Source organism: Rhizophagus irregularis, chromosome 1 (genome assembly GCF_026210795.1).
Source record: "Rhizophagus irregularis chromosome 1, complete sequence".
Lineage (NCBI taxonomy): Eukaryota > Fungi > Glomeromycota > Glomeromycetes > Glomerales > Glomeraceae > Rhizophagus > Rhizophagus irregularis.
The window spans coordinates 1,949,889-1,961,049 of record NC_089429.1 but is presented as its reverse complement, the minus strand read 5'-3'; the positions used below and the strand labels follow the sequence as shown (position 1 = coordinate 1,961,049).

Sequence of the window (11,161 nt, the reverse complement as noted above, 5' to 3'; positions counted from 1 at the left end):
ATCATATCATGAAGATCACTACCCTTGCCTAAATGCTAGTCTATAATTAGGATCGTTATCTTATTAGACACAGTAATCAACAAATAATTTGGCGTATAACCAGTTTTTCGTGAGAAAAGTTAAATTGAATAAAATGGATATAAATAAAAAGTTTATTAAACATGGGTCTTCCTATGTACGAAGAAATGGACACGATTACTCTCAACGGTATTGTTAAGGACCTAGGTATTGGTAGTCTTTTCAAGACTGTCATAAATAAGAATGAAAGCATTTACGATCTTAAAAAAGCAATCCTGTGGGAGTTAAGACCGATGTATCAAGATATTGCAGCTATTGGCATTCAAATATGGACTGTGCGAATCCCCAAAAATGATACGAGATTCGAGAGACTCAAGAATGATGATGAAACTGTTGAGAACTTACTTGGCGGAGAACATATACGATATGCTATATCAAAAATTAAGGAGCATTTTAGCAATCTAAACGAAGATGATATCCATATGGTTGTTCTAGGTATACAATATGTGATAACACCTCGAGTGCATCGAACATAATGTTTTCATTAACATGACAAATTCTACTTCAGGAAAAGAAAATTGGTGTGCTGCGTGTGACAAAGAATTTAAGAACAAAGTCGAATCATATGAGCATGAAGCTTCTGATTTTCACAAAATTGTAGATGGCCAGAGGATTAAACCAGTCCAGTATGATGAAAACGAACTCACCGAAATTGTTGATGATTATTTGATTTATTCATCCGGTGATAAGGATGGTAGTGATCAAGAGAAATATAATATGGAAGAGTTGTAATGTTTTTTTAACCTTTATGTAATCTGTTATAAAATTTTTAATAAAATAACCCATCGGGATTATCATTTTGACTATAATTAATAGAGTGGCTATGTAATAAAGAATATTGTTGGATGTTTAACATGTAACTGTGCCGTTGGATAGTCTACGACTGAACGAGTATCTATATATATTTTTAATAATAAAACTGTTTATAACTGTAAAATTCGTTTTTGCATTAAACAAAAAATGATACTGATGAATTTCTATGATAAGATTTCATTTTTATCCCTTTTATACATAGGACTGACGACATGTTTAGCAATTCACGAAAAATAGTCGGATATCAATATTATTACACTTTTTATTATGGTAGAACGACCTATGTGAAATAAATTCATAATACAAATATAAGTAGCGTGTGTAACTGTCTATCAATTATCACTATAAGGTTCCAATCACCACCATCAGGGCACCCAAATATGTTTATACGATAGGTCCATCTTTGGTCGTACAATATGGGATCATTTTTTCGTTAGTGTTCGACATATTACTAACAATGAATCTCACCCAACTATTCTACGTAACAAAAAATTCCAAGCGTGGGTTTCTTATTTCGGCTTTAGTTGGTTTTAGTCCAGTGACATAGACTCTGTATAGCGAAAGAAAAATGACTCCTCGAACATGAACTAAAAAGAATTAATAGTCCACTGCGAATATGGAATCGAAAATAGTTAAAAAAAATTTTATACCAAGATTTTCGATTATCATTACTACTTCATTACCCTATCTACAGTGGTGATCAGTCAGAGACTGCTCGAAGAGCAAAATTATTTGGAATAACGAATGTAAGAAAATGGTCATATTAGACAGTTTTTTATACGTTTTTTACTATTTTGCCTCTTTCTTTTTCCAAAAAATTATGCTCACCACTGTATATTTAACTAACAAATTCATGTTTTCATTGTTTAGGATATCATCTGGGTGGTTCTTTCGGAACCAAAGTTTTTGATGACAAATTGGTTCCATTAAGGTCAATATCTATATTTTATTCCAGTGTTGTGACAGTGTACATATTAGGCAATGAAAAATTTGGCAACCTTCGATAACAAATCAATCTAATAATATCGTCCTTTCTGTTCTTAGAAGGTGTTTCGTATACTAAGTTAATTGGTCATAGTGTTACCTTATTTAAAGATTACCAAAAAAGAAACAAAATCAGTCATGAATAATATAAAACAAATAATGGATGTTGAATAGTCAGTACAACTGTCGAAACTAAATATGGGTTATTATTTCATTACTTTGTGTAGAGAAACGTAGTCATGTATATGGCCATGTAACTTAATCTCTGAATTTAAGGGAAAGACATTAGCAGTATAACTTGTTCGTCAGGAACAAATATTTTGCGTGCATTTTATTTTTTTGAAACTTCTCTCAGAATCAGGACAAATAACAAATACGAGAACAATATCAAAGACTATTTCTAGTATAGAGTACAAACACAGAAATAAGAATAGTGCACTATTTGTCGACAACAGCAAGCTCTAACTGGTCGTTCTAATTAATGTACACACGTACGCTCTAATGATAAATAAAATATCTTATTTCGACAACGAGATAATTTCACAGGGCAATGTTTAGCAATAATTTTTATAGTCCCAAAGCTATTTCGTCTTACACTAATTTAACAGATACGTGGTAATCGTGGATATGTTATATTTAAGTTAAACTAGCCAAGACATACATTTCTGATAGAATCCCTACTAAAACAGAGTTCCTTCGTGATGAGATAATTTTCGTCTACCCTTCTTCCGATGTAGGCTACGCATTAGTACAACAAACTAATAAAGAAAATATGATTATAGGATCAAAAGATTTTAGATTTACATCCTACGATGCATTAATCATAAAGATATTTGTACACGTAATTTTTCCATACTCTATTTCGTTGGTCATGTGAATATTCTTTCTAGAAAAAAAATTATGACCTCGTTGCAACAATCGTGACACACTTTGAGAAAAGCCCACATGACACTCTAAATATTTGTTCAGCATGTCATGTGACCATTTGAATTTCATTGGGCGAGTATGTTACATAACAGAAATGATCAATTATAAGCATGGAATTGCGTCTTTAAATTTTTTTTATTTGGAATAAATGACAACGAAATATAATAGGAGCGGAAACATCTAAATCTTGCAGAGGTCTCTATATTTCTTTATCGGCAGTTGATGTTCAAACAAATAACATAGGCATTTGGTTTAGAAGTTGAATTTGACGAACTTAGTTTCACTTCGTGGGCACGGCCCAGACATGTCCTCTGTTGTATGAAGCCGTTGGATATCAAGAGAATATGTTACTACCACACAGATATGAATCTTACCTGAAGATGATGGACTATTTGTAACAGAATACGAATATATTGGAAAAGATAGATATTCATTCTATACAATGAAAATCTTTCTCATAATAAATCCCATTGTGGTAAGTGTTTTGTTTCCCAAGATACTGTGTCTCAATAGGTTACCATTTTGTGACTCTAAGATTACCCAATATTCTCTCTGCAGAATTTAGCCATCCCGATTTTATATGCAAGGGGGGATTACTATTTTTATTCGAGGCTTACTGTTTAAGAGCTTTCTATGGACAATTATACTATATAATTACGACGAGAACCTATTAGAGAATTTCTGGCGTTACATTGTATAATTACAATCACTTTGACAACGAGGGTTAGTATAACGAAATGATCTATTGGAACAATGATAGTTGAGAACAAGGATAAAAAGATAGCTTGAATAGCCTAATCAGTAGTTTGTTACGGAATGTTTTCTGCATAATAAATGACGTAATATTTATCTGCCTACGTTTGTTGTATAATATATTTTATAAATATCTTTTAAGCATAATATTTACGAAATAGATTTTGCTCTTCGAGCCTATGAATAGAGCATCTTGTCGCTCTACCCCGCAAAGGTCTTAGGAAATGTGTTCCTAATCCTAGAGCCTCCTCTGGAACACATTACTTCATACTATCCTCTAGGTAATTCCTAAGACCTGCGTGGTCTTTACTGTAGAAGATTATTAGGAAATGTATACAAAAAAATCTTTAGTCCATTAGGACCTTCAAAGAAGTGATTTTTCGAGGAACGAGGAAAATTATGAAGGACTGATGTGATAATACTGATCACGTATCAATCATTTTTATTTTAGTTATAGTGATTTCATTTCTGGTAACGTATTATGAACAACAATTATTCCTCATATGAGCGCAATGTATATAGGTGCTTATTTGACATGATTGTTACACAACGATAATGAAAAAATAATAAACCGTATGAGTGGTTGTTCTGGTTTTTATTTAAATGAATCCTTTTCAACTAAAGTGAGGAGAGAGAATATTTAATAGTACTAAGTCAATATCAGAATGGAAATTTTACTTCGTAGACTCTGCCTATGTTTTGATATTAGAACAAAATTTATAGAGTCCTGGTGTTAAGTTGTACCGCACTCATCGTTTCTTTGTTTTCGTTTTTTTTCATAGACTGACTCTTGAGAAAGCCTAGTTTTACTGAGTTCAGAAGCAGTTACGGCTTTATCAGATGAAGGATTCTATTTAGAGGATTCGTGGATTAATCGAATAAAAGAAGATTACTTAAAAAAGAGATATAAATTATCTACTTCGTACTCTTTGGATAGTTTCCATCAATTTATCATCACGAATTAGGACAGTTTTACTAATCTCATTTATCCACCTCGCTTTCATGATTAAATACCTGAAGGGCATTCCTTCATAATGTAAACGGACTATTTACATTGCTAAGATCCTCATCCTTAAACAGAGTAAACTATTCCATTAGTATTTAGTTCATGAGTTTCTACTTCGTACCTTTCAGGTAGTGCCATCTTGTTGTAAATTAAATTAGCTATAACACTCAAGATTTTTTTAACATGTGCAGGAGACTATTCCTTTCATCCACGATTATTAGGTTCCATATTTGGCTTTAGCCTTCCTTGGAAAGAAAATCTATATACAAAAAAATTCCTATGAGCAACTGGGATATTGTTTACGGGATTGACATAGTCCCGAAATTCGAGTACTTCTTGTGGACTGGAACAATCTTATACCGAAAGCAATGAGAATTTCAATAATACACATTTCACAGATCATCTCTAGTGGAAAAGTAAGTGAATAACAAATAATATTTCATTTTGTTCTTTTTTCTACAACTACACTAAATTTCTTCTCAGGTAGAACAAACAATCCACTCTAAAGGAATTACTCTTTCGAGACAAGAACTGGTAATTGGACGCAGTAATTATCACATGACACTCTACACCCCAGGAACCTAGGCCTTCTCTGTTAAAAGCGGGCAAGACGGTCAGTTTAGAGTATCACGTGGAATAGTAATACTTGGCGCAGTAATAATTACTAGATCAGCATCACGTGCTATCTGGTCAACCGTTGTTCGGCGTTAATCGAACACGTATAACATCATCAGTTTTTTATATTGTGCGCTTTCTATGTGGACATTGAAATATTATACTAATTTTTGGGGTATGGCTCGTCAATTAGTACAGCACATCGTAAGTAGTACGTAAGCTTTACTTTTTTTACGTTATTCCCCATGCAATAAAGACACGTTTTATTAAGCAAGTTCTAATACTGCATAACAACTGATTGCAAACGTCAATAGTGTATTCTTTGGAAATAGCACTTGCTTTAGCATTACATGAAAGATAAACACCTACTTCATGCAGTAAATGACATGGTGAAATCTTTCATTCGATTGTGTAAGAAAAACATTAATTGCTAAACTGTGTTATGAAGGATAAGACTCTATATTTTTACTCTATATTTATACTCTATTTGTGTCTCCAACTATAGAGAAAAAAATATAACCGAGGTCTTATCTCTTGTTATGAGTTAGTGGGTACAAAGGAAGAATTATCAGAAGTCAATCAACATTATGATTTCGCTTATATCATTGTTCATAAATAATCTCGGTATGTGTTGTCATTTATCAAGAGGTTACCGGAGATTAATGTGAATAAGAGAATGATGACATAGGGAACATGGTGAGAATATTATAGGCATACGGAGTAGAAACAGCGAACATTGACTACAGAATTAGTTACTAAGAATCATACACTGGTCAAAAACTAATATATCGGGTAGCAGATATGTATCAGATATGTACCCGATATGTGTAGTATTAATGCAGAAAATCGGGTACCCGATATGTGTAAGATATGTGTAAATATATATATCGTCTACATATCATTTACATATCATATACATATCGGTACCCGATATGTATATGATATATATATTTACATATATCTTACACATATCGGGTACCCGATTTTCTGCATTAATACTACACATATCGGGTACATATCTGATACATATCTGCTACCCGATATATTGGTTTTTGACCAGTGATACTGCTGTACAAAAATTTTGGTCGAAACATAAACCTATTGCTGTTCCACATATTAGTGCTTCACGAAATATTGTCTGCATCGTTTCCATATATCTTTATTAATGCAGTATACCCACGTGATTATGTTATGATGCACGGAGTGGTAGTGAACAACAGATACATGATCTTTATCCCTTCCAAATTTTATGTTGTTCCTCTCCCTTCGACACCAGAAATCACCCGTAAAATATATCCAAAGGAAATGGAAATTTTTGTATACTCTTATATTGTTAATCTAGAGTAATGGATTTGTGTAGGAAAAAGTATACGAGAAAATCCTGTATTGGTTTAGTGAAACTGGCTAAAGCCACGAACGAAGTGGAAAAGTTAATCTGAAGAGTGCTAAGCGTACGTACGTTATCCTCTTTCACTGGAATGTATAATATTGGCAATGTAAACGGTCGAATATCAAGCATGAAAAGATGATAAAATTTAACCACCAAATGTAATTGCCAAATATTAAGAACGAACAAATTGATCATGAATTGGCGTAGATGGATAAATAATTAGCCGAAAAGGATAAACATTTAGGAAGAGTAATGATCTACATGATGTAATATTTATTAAATGATTGACAAAGAACCAATAGGATAAATAGAGTCGATCAATTGCGGCTTAGCAATCTTTAACAATAAGAACGATTGGAAAGAATAATTATAAGCCACAAAAGATAGATTATAAGCAAAACACATAAAGCGGATTGAAAGAATATATAAAATAATGTCAGAAAAATTAAAGAACATAAAATAATATAAAAAGATTATAAAAGATAATATAAAAAGATTATACAAAGATATTATAAAAGATAATATAAAAAGATTATACAAAGATATTATAAAAGATAATATATATATAAAAGATAGCATATTAAAAGATAGTGTATTTAAAATATAGATAGTATATTAGAAAGATAGTTCAAAGATAATATGTAAAAGAACATAAAAGATAGTATATAGATAGAATAGAAAGTAGCATAAAATTTGTATAAAGAGAGAACGGAATTCAAAATAATTCCACAGTTCTCATCCACAGAACTCAATAAAAATATAAGTTAAATTTAATTATTTGTTAATGAAGTATAATGTTAATTAAAGGTAATAGGTTCGCCCTAAACTTTAATTAATGTTCGCTTAATTAATTTTAATTGAATAAAATGGAAATTTAAGATGAATTAAATATATGCTTTTGAAAAGTAATAATTCGTAGCGAGAGCTATCGAAGTTTGAAATTAAAGGTAAAAGTAGATATAATTTAGGGAAAATTTAGAGAAGTAAATTTTATTTTATATCGTTTAATGTTTTATATTACTAACGCTATTTATGTTGTGAACCAAGAATGTTGTTGTATGTTGTTCGTTGATTATGTTGTTTGTTAATTATGTTGTTGATTATTTGTTTGTTCGTTTAGTTGTTCGTTTGTTCGTTCATTCGTTCGTTCGACCATGAGAATGCCCGTTCGATGTGGCAACTCTGTAAATTGATGACAGAGGGAATAGGGGGATCTCAGCGAACTTAGTGTAGGAAAATCTATTTTGTAATAATAGGTAGTATGGGTGTGAGCCTTGCCCAGTCTATGAAATGAACAACTTTAACCCGTAGTTAAATTAATTTCAATGCTCATGTGTACATCTGTAGATGATTGATGAACAAGTTGGGTCACTGTTTCGAAGTTAGGTATTTTTTAGTACAATGTATTACATAAAAACATCTATCAAAGTAATACCACGACTGCGCTTGAGATATGATTCTTTTACCATGCACGAAATTTTCATGAATTCTTCATATCAAGTGAAGGATTAGTAAATTACGTGATCGCATGAAGAGAGCCCATATAACGAAAACCATAGGAGCAATAATCTCGTAAAAAACAAATAGATATCTTACTGTTCCAATGCTTCCTTAGAGTTGCCAGGTAAATTGCGTCATCCCTTTAGTTCATCTCCTGCCAGCGAATTATGTTTATTCAAAATGTTACTGCGTTTGTGTTACACTATCTATAGAATAGCTCCATGGTATGAGCTAGATAGTGTTAGTTGGAGTATGTCATAATTGGTAAGACGATATATATCGCAGAAGATGATAAGCTAACATATAAGAACAGAAATGATGGGCAAAATGCGGAATTTCTGGGAATGTGTCAACTTATGGTTTCTAGCTATTCACGTTGTCAAACCTTACGATAATAATTAGACATATTGTTACACGATGTTGTGCACTATTTTATTACTCGCAGTAAAATTGAAATCGTTTGTCATCATACAATCATGACTTCATCTCAAGTATTCTGGAAACGGGATGGAAAATGTTGTCAGTTACACCACGTAGTTGATTGCATTTGTTATAATTCGAGGTGTTCAAACCAGCCTGAATCACCAGGTAATGATGCGATAAGAACAGACACAAGATTATTTTATGGTGCATCAACTATGAAAAATAACACAATCATCCCTACCCAGAGGGTACGAGGTAGAGAAGTGCGCTCGATTATCCCATTCACTTTTCTGGTCACCTTCGCAGGCGTATTGGGGAAAACAAAGATTATGCAAAAAAGTGTAGTGATTATGCTTGAAGATGCAAAAAAAATATGAAGATCATGGAAGACGCCATTTCAGTCATGAAAGGCACAGTTAGTCAATTAAGAAACATAAATGCACAGTTAAAACAGATCAAGTCCGCACGAACTCAAAGGAATATCCTACGTAAATACTGACCCTAGGTTATGCGTTTTAACAACGAAATAGTGAGAAAGAAAGGGAGAGAAAATGGAGGTTAGCCAAGTATGCGATAGATTACCTCGAGAAGGGTGTGACCTTATCGGAAGACAAGAGTAGTAGTATTTTACGGTTAACGGAATTATTGCATAGCATAGGAATGACAGTAGAAGACTACAAGCTATTACTCGAAACAAGAGAGCTAAGGAGTCACTTCTTGCGTGACCACAAGTTTCCCATGGAAAGGCGAAGGCTAATCTTACTTTGCTCGTAGACAATTTAGCAGTGTATAAGATACTACCAAGTAAAGTCCTCCAAGCGCTGGGAATTTGGAGAAATAACTGTATCATCTTAACAGACTGAAATACTGTCGAAGATAGATACTTGGTATGTGAGATGCAAGTAATATCAACGTAATTGCACACTCTCAATGATGCCAATAATTTTTTTGATATATCAAGAAACTCGTTACCCCAGCAACTTTATGTTGATAATTTATCTTTAAAAACCCATTCCTCGAAAATATGCATCTTACCGTTTATATTTGTGAGGTGACTTAATGTATACGATTAACAAACAAATCGCATATGAAGAAATAAAAGCCTATAGACACAAAGAGGCTACATTTTTCTTGTTAAAGCAGTTTTGCATCAGTCTGAGCTGTTTGAATAACACATAATGTTGACAAAGATAACTTAAAAGTAGTCGAATACTCCAGACGTCACAACAACATTTCGTTCTGTATCCCTCCTAGGTATGGTCTGAATTAACCGGACTATAATATACCCAGCAAGCTCATTATACGAAATACTTCTCATGAAATACGGTAAAAAAATTTTTGAGCTTGATCCTTGATTAAATTATTCAATCATTTAAAGACTGAAAATGGAAGTTCCTACGTACAACAATGTCTCCTATTTAGCAATTGGAATAATTACCAGACTAGCCCTAACTGTTACCAATTGTGTTGTAATCAATTAAGTACTATCTGGTGAAGTAATTCATGTCCATGAGAAAGTTAAAGACATATTCGACCGTAATTCCAATAATGCATCTCAAGTTGTCGCCCACGGTATTTATTTCAACTAGTTATTCATGATTTTTGTCTCAATTTGGGAATAAGAATATTTGCTGGAATATGGGTTGTTGCAATCTATGTAATGTGGAGTAGTTTCGTGACAGAGCATCTGAACTCTCTAGAACACTAAAACGCAGAAGAAAGCGATATAACAAAATGGACAGTGAACTCTTTCAGAGCTGTATGAGAGAGATTCCACTTGTATATCATTAGTAACCAAGTGATGAAACAGCGATACCAACATTTCCACTAATGAAGTCAACAAAGAAAATTTTTATCGATCATTTGGATGAATCTGGTATCAATAATATCTTAAATGCGTGATAAACATGTGAATATTAAGTTCATGCGTAATTTTTCTAGATACTACATAAATGTTAATAGAAGCCAACGATAAATACCAGACATTTTTTGGTGTAATGAGACAGTATTATGTTATGTACTTTTTGTTATATAGCATAATGATTTATGTAACTGTTTGTTTTACTATAATACAATGGGTAATACAATGGGATTGATCAAAACCTTCCTTACATAGGAAGTTATTTAATGTTAAGTAACCGACGGTGCCACGTAATTATGGTAGCATCGGGAACGAATGAAAATGGGATCGTACATAAATATTATATAAAATGAATTAGTATGATATCCTACTGTACATGTAGATTACAACACTTATAAAGATGAAGAAGGTATTTTGTACCCCCATCTACTACAGAAAACTGGTTTTATTCCGATAAGACAATAGGAGGGATTTTGATTCCTAATGATGAACTAGCCCCAATCAGAAATATAAAAGTTGGGGACTACACGTTATTTTGGAGATTAGATAGTAAGGCTGTTGCAACTTAATTGTTTGTTTAACGTCCAGGCCTTTTGAAAAAATTAAGGGGGGAGGGGGGCTTAAGTTAAACAAACTAAATAAATAAACATAGGAAAATTTGAAAATTTCAGAAGGGATTATTTATCATTATATGTTTATTAGCTTTTAAATTTTTTCAAAAATAGAGGGGGTATTTAATAATATGTGTTTATTAGATCTCAAATTTTTTAAAAAATAGAGGGGGGTGGTAGACGTTAAACAAATAATCAAG

General features: G+C 32.5%; 1 protein-coding gene across 1 annotated transcript; it reads left to right on the top strand.

Annotated features, from left to right (window-relative positions):
* Window positions 1-161: 161 nt before the first annotated feature.
* On the top strand, window positions 162-810 carry OCT59_000362 (uncharacterized protein; the record flags this gene model as incomplete). The annotated part of the gene is made up of 2 exons (XM_025311645.1): window positions 162-513; window positions 587-810. The coding sequence occupies 2 exons, from the start codon at window positions 162-164 to the stop codon at window positions 808-810; spliced, it is 576 nt and encodes a 191-aa protein (XP_025169643.1).
* Between the last annotated feature and the right edge of the window lie 10,351 nt (window positions 811-11,161).